Here is a 23,787-nt window from a genome sequence, read left to right on the forward strand (position 1 = left end):
AATACGAAATCGGTGACTTAGGACATAGGGTTTGGTTTAAAATGTGGTTTAAAATTTACACTATAAAAATTGCACTATTTAAAACAAAAATAATAATGAAAAAGAATTATATTTTAATCTGTACTTTAATTAACTTTTGGATGTTTGTCTGTGTGCTACTTGTTACAGATTAAATATAGTTAAAAAACCGAAATCAACCGGAATAACCGGTTAATAATTAAAGTATTCCATAAAATTATTATTTAATTCCTTGAAAAAACTATAGTGATAAATTGAGATTTTTTAAATAATTTATTTAAAATTATTCGTTACTGAAATGGTAAAAAACTAATAAAAAACAAATGAACTATAAACGATAGTGATGGTAGGTGTACCCAACTCAACAAAACAAATGTCCGATTCGTGCGCCCATTTCGTAAGTTCCTCGAGCGATAATTTCGATCAACGCCCTTTAAAAATATTGGTTTTAATTTACTTTGGTTGTAAATAAGCGTTTTCTAGTTTACACGTAAGCTATTAATAGTATACGGTTTGCATTCGTTGCACTTCTTCCAGATTTCGATGGTTTCCTAATATCTAAACGAATCGGTAGGCGAAAGGAATCAAGTTTCATACTCTATTTTCCAAGTGTTTTCTTGAGGGATGTATAGTTGGAGAGACGTGCAATAGAATTGATAACACATTGCAAACCGAGTTCGTTTGTTACGAAGATGACAGGAAATGGAGTTCTCCTTTCACCCTAGTGCCAGTGTTATGATTGTTTTCTTCGATGTGGAGATCGTCATATAATAAACGAGGCCCGAATGGTTACTCCGAGGAGCGAGGTGTGCGATGGTGATAGCAAAGAACAAGAGAGTTAATCCACTAATGACCACCACAGTGAAAAATATGGATTATAACTGGACACCTGCTCCAGAGACCCAGAATAACCAGGATGTGGGTGTACCCAGGGCGATCTTCATACCTCATTCTAACTCTTTGCCCTTTGATGAAAGACGCGTCACACTGGAACAACCTGTCAAGGTAATACTCCTCTTTCATAATTTTTGTAACTGGTAACAGCTATGTAGGTCGTTAAAATGTATTAGAAGTGCTTTAATTGAAGATTTCTATTATTGTGTCCAGCTATAAGATGCAAAAAATGATTAACCTAAACTATAAAATCGTCAGCTGTGTTCGCTGTCAAATGCAAACTTGTATATATTTAAAAAAGGACTAAAAATTCCTTATTGAAGATTTTCCACTATCCCCAGCTCAGTAATTTTTATGAATTCAATGACAAAGTTAGCTTTTGATAATGGTCTCACTTTGTGGTAAATACTGGTGTCTAAGATGGAATTGACCTCACTTAGGAGTATGGCAGTATACCCATATCCCTAATCAGTACTTATACACCATTTATACAGTACCAGTGTATCATGCCAGAATGTTAAACTGTATAGCTAATCTTTGCTAGTAGAGTGAAACTAACTAACAGCAAAGCCTTCCACCAAACAGAATATGTACACTTACTTGAATTAAATTATGTAAGTCTATAAACAAGTGTGACCCTGCAAAATTGTGTGGTTTCATTTACTTAACACAGTCATAGTGTTAATTTGAGTAACAGGTTTTCATATAGTTCTCCTAGTAACAAATATGTGCATACATAAAGTTTTTAAAGAGGAACTAATATTATGTAAATTGTAAACCAATTTTTATTAAGTATTACATTTTAATCTATTAGATTTGTGGGTTGAATATTATAATTATTATTTTACATATTATTGTGCAAAATATAGAATGGCTATCAGCAGGTATTTGTTTTAAAGTGAAAAATAAACCTATTCTCGCAAACCTTGTAAAAGCAAATCAGTACTAAAGTAAGTAGTAAATTTTACTATTTACATTTATTGTATTTTACAAATAGTATTTAAGTCCCTACTTAATAAAACTTTAAATAATTTCTTTTGTAAACCACTACCTATATTATAAATGCGAGATTGTGTTTTTTTGTTGATTTATTGGTTTGTCCTTCAATCACGTAGCAACAGAACAATGGGTCAAAATGGTTTTTTGTGACCATACCCCATGCATATGGTTAAAAACCTGGAGAGTGACATAGGCTACTTTTATCCTGGAAAATCCAAGGGTTCCCACAGGATTTTCAAAAACCTAAATCCATGTGGATGAAGTCAAAGGCATCACCTGTTCATAATTATAATTTGCTTAATATCAGATTATGCATGTACTTGAATTATTATAAAATTTGAATTCTCTTATAAACTTAATATTCTAACTAGCTTTTTTCCACAACTTCATCCAATTGTTATAATTTATACCCTACTACAGCTATCATTGAAGGAATATTCAGAATCATATAATTAGTTCCACGGATTACCCCATACCTCTTTACAATGTATGTGTTATTTGTGATAACTTTTGCATTGGCATTGTATGGTTATTGCTCTAGATATGGACTATTTCAGTAAAATTATTTCAAATTCTTTTTTATGGTTTTGTTCAATGCATAAAATAATACTAACAACAAAATAGTATTCCAATGAAATTTAAAGTCAATTCAAATATTAACATTTTTTTAAAGTTTTGTCTCATGTACCTTTAACAGATATTTTGATAAGATTTATCAGCATGTACTGTAAAAACTTGTCTATTTATCTCGATCTTTATCTTATTGATCTCAAGACAAGGACAAGAAGGCCGAGTCACATTTGTTAAAAGTGTACTGACACTTTCACAATTTGCAAATGTTAGAATGTACAATAGAGAAGGCAACACAGCACTTTAAGTATATTTAAGCCACAATATAGGGTCCTAATCACTAAACGATCATGTGGTGTGGATGGACATCTGTGGTAGTCCAATAGAAGACTTACACCTCCTAATCAGCAGGGGTTTGATTTCTGGCATGCACCTCTTTCTTTTCAGAGTTATGTGTGTTTTAAACTATTAAACATCACTTGCTTTAACTGTGAAGGAAAAGTAAGGAAACCTGCATGCCTGAGAGTTCTTCATAATGTTCTCAAAGGTGTGTGAAGTCTGCCAATTTGCACTTGGCTAAACCCTTTTCATTCTGAAAAGAGACCCATGTATTTAGGATACACACTATATCATATAATATACACTAGATGATGCCCGCGACTTCATCTGCATGGATTTAGGTTTTTCGAAATCCCGTGGGAACTCTTTGATTTTCCGGGATAAAAAGTTGCCTATGTGCTAATCCTGGATATTATCTATCTCCATTCCAAATTTCAGCCAGATCCGTCCAGTAGTTTTGCGTGAAAGAGTAACAAACATACACACACACACACACACACACACAAACTTTCGCCTTTATAATATTAGTGTGATGAGCCAGCGGTGAGTTGATGATGATGATGAAGATATTACTTTCTTCTCTCTGGGCTGGTTTCCACACTTCAATGTTTCCGTCTGCAGTGCGTGCGTTGCCCCTCTCGTCTTCACTCCAGCCATCAGAGCTCGCTTCAGAATCTGAGTAGACCCCCGACAATACTTATAGATTCTATAAGGTTTTGTAAGACAAGAAACTGGAAGAAGTACATCACACTCCGTAGAGCGACGCCAGCTATGCGGCTTCTGCGCGCTCTCCTGAGTGAAAACGCCTCAACACAGTTTCTTATATTCCGATTTCTGAACCATATAAGCACCTGTAGATACCTATGTGCCGCGTTATACATGTTGCAGTCGCGCGTCGTATCTGTCCAAGTATTTACTCATCTAACATGCTCCTGAGTCATTTATAAAAACGAGTGCAAGTTCGCACCTTGTTTGAATTTCTAGTCTCGTCGCGTTTATCTGTAAGTTACTTATTATTGCTATCAGGTGTTAACTTGTGAGAAACTAAGGCTGAGTGTATAAAGATATAGCATAGAGTGATATTTAACTTACTAGTCTAATTATATTATTCTTCTCATCCTAATTTAACTGGAGATAGCTTATACCCTGATTCCTGAATTAACACCTAAGTCGATGTAAAAAAAGCCCTGGCTCCTCAACGTCCAGCCCAAACCCCATTAGACCTAGAAAACTGTTTTTCTCAGGGGTCTTTTATAGTGTAGAACTACAAACAAGGTCAGTTTTTTTAAAAAGTTATTTCCATAACTTTGAAAAAAAAAGTTGCTGTTAGTAACTTAGGTATAATTATTTTGTTATTTTAAACTTCGAACTGCTTGTTCTGCTCTACTATCGTCGTAAACCTTGCATGCGTCTATACATGCGTTGGCCCTAGGAGGCTGGTCAACTACGTCCATGAACGAGTGTGAATAAAGGTCCCCACGCACTTGAACTGAACTGCAGCTGAACTGCGCGTCGCGGCAGCGCCCCGCACGATATTCTCACCAGCCGCGACGCGCGTACGTCACTGCCGCGCGTCGCAGTCGGCAGTTCGAGCGCGTGGGCACCTTAACACATCGGTAGCACAATTATCTGCGGCGACCTCTGATGACGAGATCTGTCACAATCACAGAACAAATAATCACAATCTTTACTTCACTACCTTGTATGCGTGCATGCATGTGTTGGCTATAGGTGGCTGGTCTACTACGTTCTTGAACGAGTGTGGATAACGCACCAGTAGCACAAATATCTGCACTGTCGATCACTGATGACGCGACGTGAAACAATCTTTAGTTCACAAACCATCAGTGCATGCATGCGTTGGCTATAGGTGGCTGGTCTACTAAGTTCTTGAACGAGTGTGGATAACGCATCAGTGGCACAAATATCTGCGCTGTCGATCTCCGATGACGCGACGTGAAACAATCTTCATAGTTCACGAACCTTGTATGTGTGCATGCATGCGTTGGCTATAGGTGGCTGGTCTACTAAGTTCTTGAACGAGTGTGGATAACGCACCAGTGGCACAAATATCTGCGCTGTCGATCTCCGATGACGCGACGTGAAACAATCTCTAGTTCACGACCCTTGGTACTCGAGACATGGTACAATTGTGCATTGGCAATTAAATTTAATGAGATTAAATTGTCTATTTCTAGCCTTGCATCTGTTACACTCCCGGCAACGGAAGTTGATCTTATCAAATCGTATTTTGTGTAATGGAATTTTGTACACACAGGAAGTTATATATTATTATTTTAAATATTGGTCGAGTTTCTGTGTTGTTTCACGCGTTTACCGTTTGGATGTTAGAATGGAATAGAATAATTTTAATTGAAATAAACTTTTTAGTGCAACATCTAAGCAGATGCTTCTTAATTCAATTCAATTCAATTATCTTTATTGCGAATCGGGGCTAGTTTACAGGTCTTAGGCTGCATCGTCGCCACTATTTGGTCTGATTGCAGTCAAACGCAAGCGTATGTAATGCATCCGAACTAAGTAAGTTTCGCCATCTTGTCTAGAGATATAATATTTTGTTTCAAAATATATTTCTAGCCAAGATGTGGTGGAAATCTTTTTCCTTTGCTAGAATGCTAGGCATATTATTTAGTTATGAAAAAGATTGGTCAATAATGAATAACGCTAGTGTATGTAGACCTTGTAAAAATGCATAAGCACTGAATGTAATATACAAATAATAATATATATTGTTATGTATAGTAAATCATAACGATCAGTTGAGAATTTAAGCAAACCCTTCTTTAATAAAAAGAAGAATTGAATTAGCCTTATCCATTTGAAGTCCCATTAATAAATATGTACCAATGATTCATGGCAAATGTCTCCCCACAGATCGGGCGCAATGTCTACAGGGCAACCGCTTCCCCGACCAACACGATATTCGAATGCAGAGTCCTGTCACGGCACCATGCTACCCTTTACTACGAGAAAGGCCATTTTTACCTTGTGGTAAGTACCTACTAACTAATCGCCTACAGACCACTTCCCTACCTACTATAGATGTTCTATTTCACGATTACCGCTTATTATTTAGACTATGTAGCGTTCCAGTATGATTCTTTATTCCTTCCTTGCTGAGGGTCGTGACTCCTTTCCATTAATCACATAATGGCAGGAGTTCTCTTGGGATAATAATGCGGTGGGTTCCCAGATCCATCCAGGTACAACACACTAAGAGAATTAAGATTCTTAGATTTTTACAGTTATTATCAGATGCTAGTGGTAATAACCGGGACCGACGTTTTAACGTGCTCTCTGAGGCACGGAGGAAACGAAAAGGCCAAATTCGGACCAAAGTCGGTTACCCATCCAGTCACCGACTTGAGTCAACGTTGCTAAACAATCGCAATCGATTGATAGGCGTTGTCACAACTAGGCCACATGTCTCCTCTGGTATGATGCCGTCTAGAAATTGATAAATGGGTACAGTCAGAAGTCATACCCCTTCCAGGTTAGCCCGCTACCATCTTAAACTGCTTCAACACTTACTACCAGGTGATATCGCAGTCAAGAGCGTACTTGTATTCGAATTATAAAAAAATTAAAACATCCCCCCTCCGTTTTGCTTCAGTTGGCAGGTACCCTAAGGTCATGGAAGAGGTATGCCGTATAGGCCTAATAAAACTTTTGTACTCATCTGAATACGATAGTTTTATTAAACTTATATACTACAGGCCATAGGAGTCTTCCTACCAGTGTCTAAGTTATTAGATTATGCTCACAATTTTGTCCGCGTGGATTTAGCCAACTTATATTTTATAACAAGCTCAAATTGGCTTAACTTAGAACTATGCATATAATACCCTAATTAGAGTTTACCTTGTAAGGCCAATGTGTCATAGAATTTAAATGACCACCGGCTTACCTACTGTCATGAAAGATGATGGGCGTATTACGTGATTGTATTGTAAGAAATCGACTCTCGCTTTCAACGCCTACGACAGATGTTAATCGCCAACTTGACAACCCAATTTCTCTGTATATGGTGTATTTAATTGCAGTAGGTATAGTATAGCAAATATATTATGGCCAAAGCATATTTCACGATGTTAGGTTATCTTCCATTTTTGAACCTACATAATACCTATCGCGTCACGTAGAATAATACTGCGAAGTATGGTGGATTTTTTTAGCTAGAGTAATATTTTTTTTTATTCAGATTTTTTTTGGGGATAAAAGAGTAATCATGACTACTTTACTTCACTACTTTACTTGATACTTATCTTTACTTACTTTACTTGTACTTTGATGAGTACTTTGATAAGTGTTCGTTTACTTTACTTGTACTTTGATGAGTACTTTGATAAGTGGCAAAATGACTGTAAATGACCTAAAATATCTCTTAAATAGAAAAAAACTAATTTGCGTATTGCCTAGTTTCTGAAGTTTCGGAAAGTATGCTTTGTGGGTACATACTAGACACTACCGTATTCTTTGTTAGTGACGTATACTTTTAAAAATGGGAAATTAAAAAGTACAAAAAATTGGATTCGATACCAAAGAAAAGAACAGACCATTTGACCAGAATCAAAAGAAAAGCTCTTTATAAGTAGTTCAAGAATGTATCGAATGTTCTAGGTAGGAGGCTGTTCCTTAGTAATCATAATTATGATGACCTAATATTTATGATTAATATTCAATCAATAGAAATCCTTTGTTTGTCTGAATACATTTAAGGGTGATAATAGAATATATTGGGGTTTAATTTAATGTACCGTTTTTGACATCTAAATATTTATTAAATATACTGTTTATATGGTAATATTGTATGTAACACTTATAATAAACGTTAAAAAATAACCGATTTTTAAGTGCGTTTAGTTGTACTTATATCATGATATCAACATTAAGAAGGTAGGTACATTACATTACACTGACCGAGGGGATAATACTTAGTACTAATTAAATCAAAGTACTTACAGTAGTTGCGATTATTTTTATTAACCTAGTACACTGGACTCCTGTGAGCATGACCTCATTATAAATGCTCTGTGTATGATAGCTGTGTCAGTGCGTTTTGTTGATAAATAAACAACCAAATACATATTTATTTATTTACCTAATATATGATGCTATGCCCACAAATTCGTCGCGTGGATTTAGGTTTTTAAAACGTCCCGTGGGAACTTTTTGATTCCATGGAAAAAAAAATAGATTATGTCATTCTCCAGGTTTTTAAATATATGTACATGCAAATAAAATTACCTACATTTGTTGCTCCATCTTTAGACTGAGAATTTTTTCTCTACCCTACTCAATTGTTTGAAAATCGATCTAAAATAAAAATACAAAAGTTATAAAAATTGTTCAAGTGCGAGTAGGGCTCGCAAGCGAAGGGTTCCCTACCATCGCAAATGAAATAACACTTTTTATTTTAAATTTTTATGGCAGTTATTTCGAAATTTTTATTATTTGTTGTTATAGCGGCAATAGAGATACACATTATGTAAAAATTTCAACTCTCTACCTACATATTAAGGTTCACGAGATACAACCCGTTGACAAACAGACGCATGGACGGACGGACGGACAGCGGAGTCTATGTAATAGGGTCCCGTTGGCACCCTTTGAGACCCTAAAAAATGAAGAAGAGTGCATGTTTAGAACTAGAAACTCGCTTCGCAAACCATTTTAAATTCTGATGAATTTCTAGATCATGTTTCTTAGTGGGTCGCCTACGTCATAAACTGAACAGCTGTCTTGCTTTTATAGTTCTAGCTTTAAAGGGTTGGCCTGGGTCGCAGGTCAGAGATCGATGCCTTGGCGAGGACATACCTAGCTGTTTATAAGTGCGAACTGCGAAATATTATTTTATAACTAAAATGTAAACTGATGTCCGTGCCTTCAACGACCACAATTACGGTTTTTTTCCTGTGCCTGTTTTCCTACGTTAGGCCAATAGTACCAATTACCATATGTACATGTTCCAAAATGCGACGTTTTGTGAACGAGATATTTTCTTTGGTAGAAGAAGATAAGGTATTGAAATAAAATCTATCTTGATTAGTTGAGCCGAGAAAATAAACAAGCACATAGTTTTTTAGGGTTCCGTAGCCAAAAGGTAAAAACAGAACCCTTTTAATGTCACTCTGCTGTCTGTCCGTCTGTCTGTCCGTGTGTCACAGGTCTCTAGCTCGTAGACTAAATGAGTAACAAACCTGAAATATTGGTATTCGGTGTAGAACGTTGACCCAAAACCAAATATTGAATTAGAAAAATTAAATTATTTTTCAGGGCTCCCATACATGAAGGAACCGAACATTTTTTTTTTCTTACCCTCCCAGCATGTGGCGTATTATTGTTTGGAGCTCATTGAGTAGAGCACGAATATTATTTTTTTATCCAAATAAATAAGGAAATGGGGGGGGGTTGTCAAAATTGACACTTTCAGATCATTTTTGTGACGACATCTCAAAAACTTAACTTGTTAGGAATATGAAAATGCGATGTTATAGCTCGGCAAAAGACAGTATTTCATACAACCAAAATATGATGTTCATAATAATAATGTACAAAAAGAGTGAGGCCCGACTCACACTTGACCGATTTTGAAATAGGTATGAGTATAACGTACCTATTTAGGTAACAGTACCAAAGATGTCTCCTGTAAAGAAAAACTAATGGACAGCTTGCCTATACATGATCACCTTGAAATCAATGTAAACGAGAGAACAATGGGTCAACACGGACTGCTAACTAGTTCTTTTAGTAGCTCCACATAGGTAATGAAAGTAGCCTACGCGTATTCGTGATTTGGGGCTTTGAGGCTCATTTGCTAATAGGTATGTAATATGCATCATAGTCTGGGCTCTGGAGGAATGGAGACTCATGAAAATTGGCTAAACGGATGAGCCGTTAAAAGCTAGCAGATAGACACACTTTCGCATATTTTATAACTAGAGGATGCCCGCGACTTCGTCCGCGTGGATTTAGATCTTTAAAGATCCCGTGGGAACTGTTTGATTTTCCGGGATAAAATGCCTATGTCAATTACAGGGACGCAAGCTACCTCGGTACCAAATTTCATACAAATCGGTTAAGCGGATGGGTTTTTAGGAATCCCTTGGGAACTCTTTGATTTTCCGGGATAAAAAGTAGCCTATGTCCGTCCCCGTGATATAAGCTAACCCTGTACCAAATTTCGTCAGAATCGGGTTAACTGTCGGGCCGTGAAAAGGTAGCAGACAGACAGACAGGCACACTTTCGCATTTATAATATTAGTATGGATATGGATCACTAATGAACTATAACTAACTAATAATTTCCTGTATGTTTATTCTTTATCTGGTTAGCAATAAAGATGTTCAATGTTCATATAAAAAAGAAAATTACCCAAATGTCTCACAAAATATAAAATATTTACGTAAATATGGTTTGCGGAAAACCTTGACTTATCGAATTTAGAGTTTATATAGGGTTGCCACACATCCCTGATTTTAGGACAAGACTCGTATTTTTTCGTAAAACTTGGTTTAGAATTTTAGACTAACAGTTAATTTGCTGTTAGACTAACCTGAGAGTTACGTTAACTCATGAGTGGTAAAACACTTTTGAGCTATTAATTTCGTATTATAGTTTTTACCTCCACTTGCTCGTAAACTGCTACTTTACAGAAGAAAGGATTTCACTATAGAGGACTGCAATCGGGTCTTTACTGGCCAGCAATTTCCAAGAGGACTGTAAGAGTAATGGAAATTGCTGGACAGGTGAAACCGCAGTTAAGGCCTAACGTGAAATTAAAAAGCTGATTTTGCACTGAACATGTCACACGTCATATAATATTTTCGCAGTGGGCAAGGTCCGGGCTGTGATCTCAAGCGGTATTCGTATGACGTATTTCATTCAAAATAATATAATATTTAAAAACTCCTGAACCACTCCAACGCCGTTTCTGTGTGTTCAGTGTTTAAACCTGATAAAAAATTATCTTATCGAATTCTAGCTATAGGCAGTGGGCGATCTTTTGGCTCTGGTTTCCTCGTGATCAATCATTTATAACGGATTTTATATTAGGTCTTAATGATATTTTCATTTTCATTTCGGCTTCGAAAAGTTCAATCTCCTTTATGTTTACAGACATAGAGTGATAATAATAATCATCTGTAAATTACAATAATGCATCGTAATCGTATTTTATTGTTCTATAAAATATAAATAAATGATTATACGATTAGCCATCATAAATAAATGCAATTAGGTATGGTAATCGGACGTGTGCTATAATTCAGATTTCTTTTTGATTGAAAAGTACTCTTTTCTTTGTAATCCTTTTGCTTTCACACGGTTCTTAGCCCAATTTTTCCTATTTCCTTGACCTTCATAAACTCAGCCATTCACAATAATTTCAATTGTAGCCATATTGTAGCCATCAATGTAGCCATGTGATAACCTAATAACAATTTTCATGCCAAATGCCTTTATATGCCAAAGGTGATATTGGAGATGACGCCTATGCCTATGTCAAAAATAAATTATATCTTAGGAATTATTAAGAAGCGAATCTTCTAGAATTCATAAAATCTACGCCCGCTGTAAGTTTTAAGTTTGCTAGCCATTTTAAATTATCGATTTAACTAAAAAGTACGAACGTTAAATTACGTCAAATGTTTATGACTTCACATCTATAATGTATTCCATACAAGCTTCCTTACGTTTTGACGTTTGATAAAAATACTTTTATTTGACTAGTAGTCATCATCCCTATCTTATTACGGCATCGGCAATCGGGTTTAGTTGACAGGTCTCTTAATTACGGGGTTTAAATGACAAAAAACAAAATGTCATCGCAGTACGTTACGTGAGTTTACGGTATTGACGCGTTACACAAGTACTGAGCCGTGCCAAATTGAAACAGGTTTAACATCCTTTTAATTGATGTAACGCTACACCGTATGGCGACGCGCGATCGCCCTGTAAACATTGTTGTTGCCTGTTCATTTGGCTATTGTTTAAACCTAGTTAGGGTTGACAAATGGATCAAATAAAGGCGGTCAGCGAGATAAAAAAATCAAAAAATCGTTAAAAAAACGAGTATTACACAACCTACTCGCTCAGTGAGGTTCTGTATTGGTTGCGAGAGATTTCTCTTTTGACTATAGGTGCAGTGCCTACTTACCTTTAATTACTGTAAAACAAAATTGAAGTAGCTATGGTGTCTCCAACCACATCATTTCTGATGTTCACTTTATACTTCATAGATTACCTTTATAATTATCTTTCTCAACGATAGTATTTATTTTTAGGTGTTTTTCAGTCATTCGGAAGAGGAGATGAGAAAAATAAACATTAACTTGCATTCTTTTAAATCTATGTAGTATAATTGCGAGTATAAGTATAGAATACTCTATTTTTATTGTAATTTTTAATTAGAGACGTAATTGTTCTAAAAAAAACATTTTTTATTAAGTACACTGAGTATGTTTTAATTAGTGACCTCATTGTTCCAAAACAAAGACTTTTATTAAGTAGGTATACAACTTGGCTGAAATTTATGGAGCGCACTTGGACTTTCAGTTAAAACGAGACAGATTTATGTCATCTATATATCGCTGACTCGTTTTAACAGTGATTCGTTCTTAAACTACGCCAGATAATGTTCCGTTAGTAAAGGTTGCAGAAACTAGGAAACCCTAGGAAAAATGGAACTGTCCTAACGAAAACCGGATATGCGGCAACCCTACTCATACTTGTAAGGCTGCCGTCGAATTAGAAGCGAAATGAAGGCTATCATTTACGTAAAATTTACAAACAGTGTTGCTTGTTTATGGACTAAGAGCCCGTGAGGGCCAAACCTTCGTTTTTTATAAAAGCTGAAAGTTTCCATACGCGTTGTTCCCCACACATCCAAACAACCAAGACATAATATCAAAGTTTAAGGGTGTCTGGCAGGGAGTTACCATGATAAGTACTAAGTGTCTGGCAATGCATGACGTGTTTTCTATTACTATTCCGAACAAAGCGTAAAAAATTAGGCTCTACTTTGACGAAATACGTCTACGTATACCGTACGTCTTTTTACCTGTTATCTGCCAAGCCACTATGATCCAAACTTCATAGACAATGCGCAGATAAACTTTCAGCTTTTATAAAGTAACGAAAGTCTGACCCTGACATGCTCTTCCTCTATTACAATGTTCCTAAATAATTACCGCCACTTTGTTTGCCTGCGATAATTGTTTTAACTAAATGGGGCTATTTAGAAACATATTAAATCTAATCTCTACCTTTTATCGATCCCTTTTCCCCACTACCTATACCTAATATTGATATATCTACTTTGAAATAAAGGTTAAAGAATCAGTATTATGCATCTTCTACCGTAGCAAGAATTAGACAATATCACATCTAGTAAAACGCACTTACACACTCGCTAGCTGCTTAATATACTTAAAAAAAAAATATTTTTGACTATGAAATGAAATGAAATTCATAGTAAGTTTTAAGTCCTATAGTTCGACAGACACCTACATACATCAAGTTTAAAATTAGATCGCGTATCTTCATAGTTTCAAGTGTTTAGACTGAATGAGATGGCCAAATTGATGAACAAAGAGGAATACCAGACTGAATCGCCGATTAACATCGATGTAAAGCGGACAGACGAATCGTGAAGTCTTTGACCCCAATCCGATTTGGTTTAAATGTCCTCTAGGGGTCTCAATTAAAATGCTCTGCACAGAATACCTACCATATTGAATTTATGATGACGTCATGACATGTGGTGTACTATACAGTTCTCGGTAGGAACAGCATTCCGAACCAGTGGTAGATTATTTTGACGATTCAAAAGCACTTGTAAAAGTTTAATTGAATAAAAATAATTTGAATTTGAATTTGAATTTATATTTTTCTCATGTTTTATGGCATATATTCGCCTTTTGATAAAATCAATGCACGTACCTACCTATTTGCTTGCATAAGCATATCTGCATGGAAATTATCAGTTTATTTTCGTCAAATTTATCGTTGACCTATAGAAATAGGTTTAAAAAATTAAGCTGCCTCCAGATTCTCAAAATATGAGATCCCAATTTTATTATTTTAGACGAAACTGGAACTTTCCTTTAACCTCATATTATTTATTTAGCTTTATTCCTGATGGTTCCAAGATCGATAAATTGGTCCATTTGGGGACCGAGGAGACAAAAAAAATCACGAGGAGCCAAACCGCCCACTTCGGTGTTTGATTGCCCAAATTAGGTGAATGCATAACGCATAACAGCTGAGTAGGTTCCTGTGTGTGTGTGTGTGTGTGCAGCGGTGCGGGAGGGGTGTAACGATGTGATGCGAGAGCTCAGTGATTCCTCAACTTGTGACAACCTCCTGCATTGCTCCACTACCGCAGGAGCCTGCTCAGTTATGCGCCACATCCATACTAATATCCATACTTATAATATTATAAATGCGAAAGTGTGTCTGTCTGTCTGTCTGCTACGTTTTCACGGCCCAACCGCTGAACCGATTTTGATGAAATTTGGTACAGACAATGGGAAACATCCCGGGGGAGGACATCGGCTACATCCCAGAAAATCAAAAAGTTCCTATGGGATTTAAAAACTGAAATCCACGCGGGCAAAGCCGCGGGCATCCTCTAGTTATAATAATTATATCCCTTATAATATTTGTAATCAAATAGTATTGTTTGTTTGTTTGTTCAGGACAACCAAAGCAGCAACGGAACATTCGTGAACAACAACCGGTGCACGCTGACGAAGGAGCCTCACGAAGTATTCTCCGGGGACGTGGTCCAGTTCGGCATTCCCGTGGTTGAGAATGCCGGCATCGCGGATAAGGTGACTGCTTTATAATCTGCAAGCTATTCCGCGTTTTTGAAGTTCCTTACCTACTTCAAAAAGGAAAAGGAACCCTTGTAGGATCACTTTGTTGTCTCTCTGTCTGTCTGTCTGTCTGTCGTGTCCGTCAAGAAAACCTATAGGGTACTACCCGTTGACCTAGAATCGTGTTGGCAGGAATGTCAGTAGGTCTTGTAGCACAAGTAAAGGAAAAATTCTGCAAACCATGAATCCGTGGTACATCATACAAAAAAAAACTAAAATGTGTTCACAAAAAATTAATTGACTAAATCACATAGATGGCGCTGTGGTCATTAACTTGCAGTATTGCGCACATAAAAATGTTAAAATATTTTGTACGATGTACGAACTCTTTGTGTGCGAGTCTAACTCGCACTTGACCGATTTTTCCCATCAATAACGTTTTTGTCTTAAAAGGTCCACTGAATGCGCCGATTTGTGTCCCGATTTGAATTTTCCTAATATACTGTGAGCAATTTTGCCGTGGTAATCGAGATGAAAATAAATCTCAAAGGGCACTTTCGAGAAAATGGAGTTTGAAGATATGTGTTTATGGAAAAACTGCACCTATACTTGATTTTCACGTTTGTAGATGGATAAAACCAAGATAAGAAGAAAGATCGTTTAGCGAACATTCCATATTATATTTAATTTAATTAAAAAAATAAATAACAGCTCGACTTAATGCCCTCTTGATTACCATGGCAGACTTAATAAGCACTAGATGATGCCCGCGACTTCGTCCGCGTGGATTTATATCTTTAAAAATCCAGTGGAATCTTTGATTTTCCGGGATAAAAAGTAACCGATGTCCTGCCCCGAGATGGAAGCTACCTTATGTCAAAATCGGTTTAACGGATGAGCCATGAAAATCTAGCAGACAGACAGACACACTTTTGCATTTATAATATTAGTATGGATTAGACAAGGAAATGTAATATGTAGGACGTAGGTATGTACTTTTTCTCATCATCGATAAATGAATAGCTAAACTATCTCTCAGAGATAGATATACGTGCTCGGTACGATGTACGTGTATTAGTAGACATTTTTCTGTTTGAAAATGCCATCTAAAATGATTTTTTCTGTTTCATTTTAAACAATAAGTAATACCATGCAGACTTGCTTCTTCTTTTTCGTTGACATCTTGAACAACAATTACCTATCGTCATATTTCAACAAATTAACACAAAACTATATTTGTAATTAGTAATAATACTTATAAATAATAGTATATAGTATATAGTAGTAATAGTAGTTGTTCGTGTAGTTTACGTACGAATCTTCCTCTTAAATCACTTTATCAATTGATGAAAATCGGATTAAAATCCGTTGCGTAGTTTAAAAGATCTAAGCGTACAAAGGGGCAGACGGCGGGAAACGACTTAGTTTTATACCTTTAGAGATAACCTTTGATTCAAAGTTTTATACTATTAGAATAGAATAGATTTTTACTCAAGTAAACTTATACAAGTGCTTTTGAATCGTCAAAATAAGTTACCACTGGTTCGGAATGCCATTGTATTATATTGTATATTGTAGAGATAATCTTTGATTCAATCGAGCTAAGGTCAAAATTGTACATTTTCAGAATACATTTCCTCCGGTGGTGGCCCTCCTTAAACTGTTCCATCCGGACGGCAAGGAGGCAAAGTCGTCGTTCAACCCTACCATGACAACGCCACTCAACCTCAAAGAGTTATATCAGCTAAATAATTTTGTACAGGTAAAGTGATCAAACTATAAATACCTATATTATGTAGTAGAAGATGCCCGCAGCTTCGCCCACGTGGATTGGTCAGATCCCCTGCAGCATCAGGATTGAGGAGTTGGAATCCAAATTTTTTATAGAACAATGTCGAAAAGTTCCGCAAAATTACGCAAATCGGTTTAGAAATCGCAGAGATATCAGTGCATAGGAAGAAAAATACAACTCCTCCATTTTTTAAAGTCGGTTAAAATAGTAGCCTTTGTTACCCCTTGGTTAATCTTCTACTTGTCTGTGAAAGTCCCGTCAAAATAGGTTTAGCCATTCCGAAGATTAACCCGTTCAAACAGACAGTCACTTCAATTTTATTTCTTAGTATAGATAATCGAGATGAGTACCACTCATGATACTGTATGTTAAAATATTCATTTGTTAATGAAAAAATGCTAATTATTTCAAGGTTATTTTTTAAAATGTTTCCTTGACTAAAGTATACGTACTTAAATATTCAAAAATTATAATAGCGTTACTATCTCTCAGAAATCTATAAAACAACTTGCTAATATGTTTCTTAACAGAAATCATAAGCATATTTGACTTTAAAATCGTAGTCAAAGTTTCAAAATCTAAATTTATGTACTTCATGTAGTACGAAATACGAATAGTGTCTCCTAGGCCACGTCTGTGACTCGACCACTGGTTCAGAATGATTCTACTGAAAAGAGTCAGCAAGAATCTCAACAAATGCTCTTTTCAAATCGTAAAAAGTAACAATATTATGTAACAATACAAGTACACCTTCTTGTGGGCAACTGGAAGCTCAGTCGGTTGCTTCCACACAACATTGTCACTAAGGCATTTATCAATTGTATAATAGCCTCGACTTTAGTAAATGTGTTTTTACTTTATACACAATGTTTGAATATTCTGTATAATGGCAAATCTAAAAATTCTTTTGAAACCATATTACAAAAGCAAATAAATCAGCCCCACCAAGAATTTCTGTACTTAACGCAGACCAGTTTACCAGTTTATGGTAGTTGTAGTTGTTACAATTCGCGAGCGCGAGTAAACTTCACTTGTGGTTACGTCCTATAACATGGGCATTGCATGGGTGAGCGTGCTTGTTGGACCAATCAGTCGCGAGCAAATGCACACATTTACTGTATTTTACTTATCGGGCTTTTAGTCACAGGTATTCCTGAAATGTAAGAACTATAGTCGATTTTGTGTAACCCCCCTTTGTTTATAAAGATTACCGTTTTGTTTATCTTTGACTAGCCGATGCTTGCGTGGAATTATTGCCCTTCGTTCGCGTGGATTTTGTTTTTGTTAAATCCCGAGAGAACTCTTTGATTTTCCTGGACAAAAATTATATGTCACTCTCCAGGTTTTCAACTAAAACCATGCAAAAAATCAAGTCAATCCGTTGCGACGTGATTGAAGGACAAACCGATAAACCAACAAACAAACACATTTTCGTATTTATAATATGGGTAGTGACTCCTTGGTTGCGTTTTCAGGAGGCAGTCCAACGCGAAGCATCGCTTGAGACTCGGCTTCGTACCTTGCGCGAGTGTGTGGAGAGAACGCGCGCGGAAGCGGCCGCGTCGTGGGAGATGTTCGTGGGCGAACAGCGCTTGCTTATGCGCGTGCACACACTGGAAGCGATGCTCGCTGCGGGGAAGCACCCCGACCACTACCACGTCGCGCAGCTGCTGAGCGATAAGAGGAACTACCAGGTAACTACAAGCTGATAATAGATTAGTCTTCGAGAGAGATGTTCATGGGAAAGCAACGCCTGCTCTTGCGCGTGCACACAGTGAAAGCGATGCTAGCTGTGTTGAAACTAAGCATGATAAAATAAGACTTTATGATGCTTAATATAGAACTCTTTTTAAAACGTAACGTTAATATAGAACGCATTTAACAGGATTGTCATTTTAAGTTACTTTTAATTTTTCAAACACACCCCTTCATATCCTATTTATTATAGTAACTTTTTGCCCTAAGTGTATATTATTTATTGTTTCATAGGAAGTGGCGCAGGACAGCCTGCGCACAGCGCACGAGCAACGGTTGGCTTTGGAGGAATCGTTGGAGCGGCGCAGTCGTGAAGCGGCCTCGCTGCACCAGCAGAACTACACCCTGCGCCAAGCGGCCACCAACGCGCTGCAAGAGTTGCAGGTGGGATACGATTAGATTTAAAGGTCTTCGCACATGCTTTAGAGCAGTGGAGTCGTTAGAGCAGCGCAGTTATGAAGCGGCCTCGTTGCACCAGCAGAACTAACCCTGTGCCAAGCGGCAATCAACGCGCTGCAGGAATTGCAGCTGGGATACGACTAAAACTTTATTTCTTCTTCTTTCTTAGTCTCGAGTTCTGGTTTGGTATGCTGGGAAGATTCGGCCATGGCTATTTACCACTATACCGGCAAATATGTGCCGCCAAGCGATTAAGCGTTATTAGCAGACAATGATTAGCGATATAAAATATAAAAACTGCCACGCCTCCCTATGTTAACCGGCTTCCATTTTAGACACTCATCTTACAACCGGGTAAGACCGCTGTCAAAGGAGCATGTCAAATAAAAATTTGCGTGTTACATCCTCACGTCATCCTGCAGTTACGAAATGAATCATCATGATCAACCCTCGCCGGCTCACTACAGAGCACGGGTCTCCTCTTACGGGTCTGTTAGAGATGATCGAACCCCCGACCTCCGATTAGTAGGCGGATGTCATAACCACTAGTTTATCACAGCACTAAATGGATACTGAATGTCAACTTTTTATTGCAGAAACTGGCAGCACGCTGCGACCGAAAGATGTGTGCGGCGCGACTCGCCATAGCGGCCGCAGAAGAGCGCGAACAGACGCTGCGGAAACATCTGCCTCTTGCCGTAAGTATCTGTTCAGTTGCGTTGGCAGACCCACCCTATCTGTCAGCCCACTAGGTACAGATGATCGTTGTTTATGATGAAAATCGATATACATTTCTAAATATATAAAAAGAGAAGGTGACTGGCTGACTGCCTGATCCATCAACGCTCAGCTCAAAGTACTGGATGGATTATGCTGAAAATTTGCATGCAGATAATTTTTATTATGCAGACATCCGCTAAAAAAAGATTGAAGCCCTAAGGGGGGTAAAATAGGGGTTTAAAATTTGAGTAGTCCACGCACACGTCGCACGCACGTCCCCAGACGAAGTCGAGAGTATAAGCTAGTCTATAAATTTTCAAGCTCTTTTTTACGTTTGTCTAAAAAGAATGACTACCAAAGAATAAGCAACTAGCACGTGTTCTGACTCGCACTCGACTAATTTTTTATTTACATGAAGTTTGGCACATTGGTGGCAATATTTTTGGCTTAAATTTCTAAATATAGACTATATAAGCTATGTATTTTTTTGGTATTTCAGTACTCTGTTCAAAACGGCGAAGCAAAGATGCTGGTGGTGTCGACCGACAGCAATAAGCTGCAAGAAGCGAAACGTGGCGGCTCGCTCGAGGACGCCATCCGAGCGTTGCCCGACTACATCAAACTGTTGCTGCCTCAGAGCTTGCTTAATAAGGTATGGCAGTTTATGCATTGAGCTTCAGTTCCTGTCCAAAACAACGCAACAAAGATTGATGATGTTGGCGTCGCATCGTCCGAAAGAAGCGAAGCGGGGAAGCTCGCTCCCTTACTGCCTTCCGTTCTTACGCCATCTGAGCTTTGCTCGATTCCTTCAAACTGTTTAGCTCTATTCAGACTACGCTATAATATAATATATAGTATATAGTTCATATAGCGTATAGCATATAGTTCATAGCACAACAATATCATGCAACATACATATTATGGATAGCATATAGTAAGCCAATAATATATTGTACAGTGAAGTGGGAACGTGTCCATAATAATGTATGGTGCGCGATATTGTTGTGCTATATGCTATATGCTGTTATATTAAGCGTAGTCTAAAAAGAGCTTACTGTACTCTTACAGAAAGCTTACTCATTATGGTATTACAGTTTGAGTATTGAATCTCAGTGCTCTGTCCAAAAGGACAAACCAAAGATGTTTGTGGTGTCGGCTGATAGTAAACGTCAAATATTATTATTGCTGCTATATAACTTGCTAATAACAAAGTGTTTCAGTTCGAGTGTGAGACTGGAAAAATAAAACTCATGATGTTCCGCTTCAACAATTTATTTATAATATTTCGTGTGTATTTCAGGTTGGCATAAAAACAATATCAGCCGAAGGGAAGTCTGCGAAAGAGTTCGAATTGATTCTGCAGAAGAACAACGTATACAATGCAGAAGGTAAGTGGTTCGATTATTGCATTCAGAAATTACACTATGTAAAATTCACAACTATATTCGTAAATATTTTCTTTTTTTATTGATGTTTGGCGTCTATTACAGGACTTAAGCTATCCTGATTCTAAATTTCATAAAAATCGTATTCCAGCTCTGTTTTTTGTCTGAAAATCCATACTTAGCCATTATAAAATGAACTTCCATGTATATTCTAATGCCTCTGTATGTTGATGTGTCAGTCAGATAGTCAGTCTATTTATCCTTATAGATTATCATGTGTTTAAATGTTACAGAAAAGCAACAAGCAGAGGAAGGCAGCGTTAGTGGTAGCGGCGAAAAGACCGGGGAAAACCCCTGTACTGACGACGAAAAGAATTCGCGACTCAACCACGGTAATTAACTGATATAAACAACAGGTTTTGAATTCAGACTCTCTTCAGTATTCATTTGAAAATGAGCTTTTTTTTTTAAAATTCTTTTATGTTTTGACCCTCAATGAAGTCTTCCTGCACACAAAGCCTTAGACAAAATTTGTGTAATGTGTTAATCCGATGTTTGACAACTAGTCAAATCAGTATATTTTTGTCAAACGTTGAAACACGCGCTTAGTATGCGAGCTTCTATGAAATACTGGCATGTGACGTCACAATGATTTGACGTGTTTTGTTAGTTTAATGATAATTTAAAATGGTTATTACACTTAAAACTAACAAAGGACGTGAATTTTACGTATTTTGGAAGACCCTCTATTTAATAATCACCTAGAAATAATTTATTTTTACATACCGTATTTTAATTTTATTACATCGTCTATATGTATTATGTATGCGGTAGCTAAATAATGTGTCCTTTTCTTGTTTTTAGATGCAGGACATGAAAATATGGAATCTTTGAGCCCGTTGGACGGCGACCTGTGTCCAGATAATAATGCCAACTCTACGTACACTGAAGCAGACTTGAAAGATGACTCTCCTGTAAGTGTTATCAATTTATTTACTTACTATCTTCATAGTGAGTGACGAACTTTTCGAGCATGTTCAGGTATTTTGCACGGATTATACAAGTACAATTTAAAAAGAGTTATATGGTTGCTGAATAAGTCCCCTTAAGGAGTTTATCCCTTGATCCGCGCTAACGCTTATACGGGTGGAGCTAAAATAGGTAGGGTAGGTAAGAATAAAAGACTTCTAATAATAATTTTTTATTATTTTTATTTTATTTCTTAGGGATTTTAAGATGTGACAGGATAATTACAATATTAATAATAATTATTTTTATTTGTAATTTTATTTCAGAGCAAAGCAGGCATCGAATATGCGAATGTACTACGCGTGATGGCGGGGCTCAACGAGGAGATCAAAGTGTTACGCGAGCGGCTCGCGGTGTCCGCTGCGGAGAACGAGCAACTGCGCGGCGTGCGCGACGAGCTGCTCGCCGCGCAGGAGGAGCCCCGGGCGCCGGCCGCCCCCGCTTCTGCGGACGATGCGGCGGCGTATCGAGCGCGCATCGCGGAGCTGCAGGTGCGTACAGTTGTGCGACGAGCTGCTCGCCGCGCAGGGGGAGCCTAGGTTGTCGACCGCTGCGGCATGAAAGCGTTCACGCAGAACACCAGAGCAGGAAGATCCAAGGGTGTCTTTTCCGTACCTTTAGCGCTTTTAAACAGTCAAATCAATCTACTATTAGTTTAGACGAGCTCTTTTACGTAATTAATTTATTTTACTTATTACAGGAGCAACTCTCGCGAACGGCCGTGGCCGGCGAAGCCAACCTCGCCGAGATCCAGCGGCTAGCGTCCAGCGCCGCAGACATGCAGGCCGAGCTCGCGTTCCGGCCGACGCGCGCCGACATCGACGACCTCACCGCCGTCGTGGGCAAGCTGCGCGCCGACGTACTCGCGCGCGACCAGCTGATACAGCGCCTGCAAGCCGCCGTCGACCGACCGAAGACCACCGCCGACAAGGCCGTCGAGACCGAGGAGACCAGCCGAGACGACGAAAACATCGACGCGAAGCAGATATCCGCCGAAATCGACGAAATGTTCCGTCTCGACTACGACGAAGACGACGAGGAGACCGACTCCGTCGCCACCGAGATCAACAAAGACGACAGCGACAAGGACATCGAGCACACCGTCAATACGGAGAGCTTTATCACGGAGTACGTGCGCCTCGACGACGACGAGCGGCTCCAGGTAACCATGCAGAATGGCAGCCTACACGCTCTGGAGGAGGAGCTAGTGCGGGCCAAGGAGAGGTGGGCAGAGGTATGCGCGGAGCGAGCCAGGCTCGCGGCTCAACTTGCGACTCTCCAACGCAAACCTCTTCGATTAGACCTCACTCACGCGGTAGCTCTAGCCGTGCCCGTCCTGTTCGCCTGCCTGTACTATCTCCTGCTGCCCTACATCTCTTGATGGACGGCCACGTGGGACCCGCCCGGGTACGCGTAACGCCGACGCCCGCCCGCGACGCCGCCGACGCGCCTCGTGGACGATTAAAGTTCAAACTTTTGCTCACTACTCTTCTTTAAACGTGACGATTCGGATGCCACTTTCTAAACTTAATTAACAGTATTTGCGCCTTTTTCTTACCAGTTTTATTAGAAAAGGTCAGGCGAGCCTATTTTAGCTTTCACATATAGTAATGGTGCAAACTAATAACTGTGTTGACACGACAGAAATATATTGAATTTATTTTGTATGGAGACGTACGTTGTACGTACATTAGTCACTAATTACAATTCACAACGCAGTAAATTGTTTGCACCGTTAACCTTGTAATAGCGATTAAACTTGTATGAAATTTTAAATTCGTTTTGCATCCTTTTTAACAATAACTAAAGTTAAAGAAGCAAATACTTTAAATATAATTTAGAGGAGTAGGTACCGACAGAATCGGCATTATTTTATAATTATAAATACACTTGTTTCGACGAAATGAATATTTGGTTGCTTTCGTGTCGCGTACTTGTAACAATCAACTCAATCAGCCTCTACCTTGAGATAAAAGTTGTATTTACATAGAACAGAACAGCTACTAAGAATTGCTAAAAGTAAAAAGTATACAAAACAAGATAAAG

At 38.1% G+C, this 23,787-nt stretch overlaps 1 protein-coding gene across 3 annotated transcripts; it reads left to right on the top strand.

The window, feature by feature from the left end:
- Window positions 1-172: 172 nt before the first annotated feature.
- On the top strand, window positions 173-23,787 carry LOC123872253 (sarcolemmal membrane-associated protein). 3 transcript variants are annotated; one of them, XM_045916420.1, is made up of 14 exons: window positions 173-415; window positions 556-1,023; window positions 5,716-5,832; window positions 14,542-14,676; window positions 16,289-16,423; window positions 17,929-18,147; window positions 18,443-18,592; window positions 19,204-19,305; window positions 19,827-19,979; window positions 20,628-20,715; window positions 21,006-21,104; window positions 21,577-21,686; window positions 22,008-22,232; window positions 22,442-23,787. In XM_045916420.1, the coding sequence occupies exons 2-14, from the start codon at window positions 832-834 to the stop codon at window positions 23,120-23,122; spliced, it is 2,406 nt and encodes an 801-aa protein (XP_045772376.1). In that variant the 5' UTR covers window positions 173-415; window positions 556-831; the 3' UTR covers window positions 23,123-23,787. The 3 variants fall into 3 exon arrangements, with proteins under 3 accessions (XP_045772376.1, XP_045772377.1, XP_045772375.1); XM_045916421.1 differs by having other exon boundaries at window positions 173-364; XM_045916419.1 differs by having other exon boundaries at window positions 173-1,023.

This window comes from Maniola jurtina, chromosome 15 (assembly GCF_905333055.1).
Source record: "Maniola jurtina chromosome 15, ilManJurt1.1, whole genome shotgun sequence".
Taxonomy (NCBI): domain Eukaryota; kingdom Metazoa; phylum Arthropoda; class Insecta; order Lepidoptera; family Nymphalidae; genus Maniola; species Maniola jurtina.

Excerpts from the sequence above, each read along its gene's own strand:
- LOC123872253 (XM_045916419.1), top strand. The coding sequence starts at position 832 with ATGGTGATAGCAAAGAACAAGAGAGTTAATCCACTAATGACCACCACA. Across the intron at positions 18,148-18,442 it reads GCGATAAGAGGAACTACCAG|GAAGTGGCGCAGGACAGCCT; the intron begins GTAACTACAAGC and ends ATTGTTTCATAG. Across the intron at positions 19,306-19,826 it reads GGAAACATCTGCCTCTTGCC|TACTCTGTTCAAAACGGCGA; the intron begins GTAAGTATCTGT and ends TTGGTATTTCAG.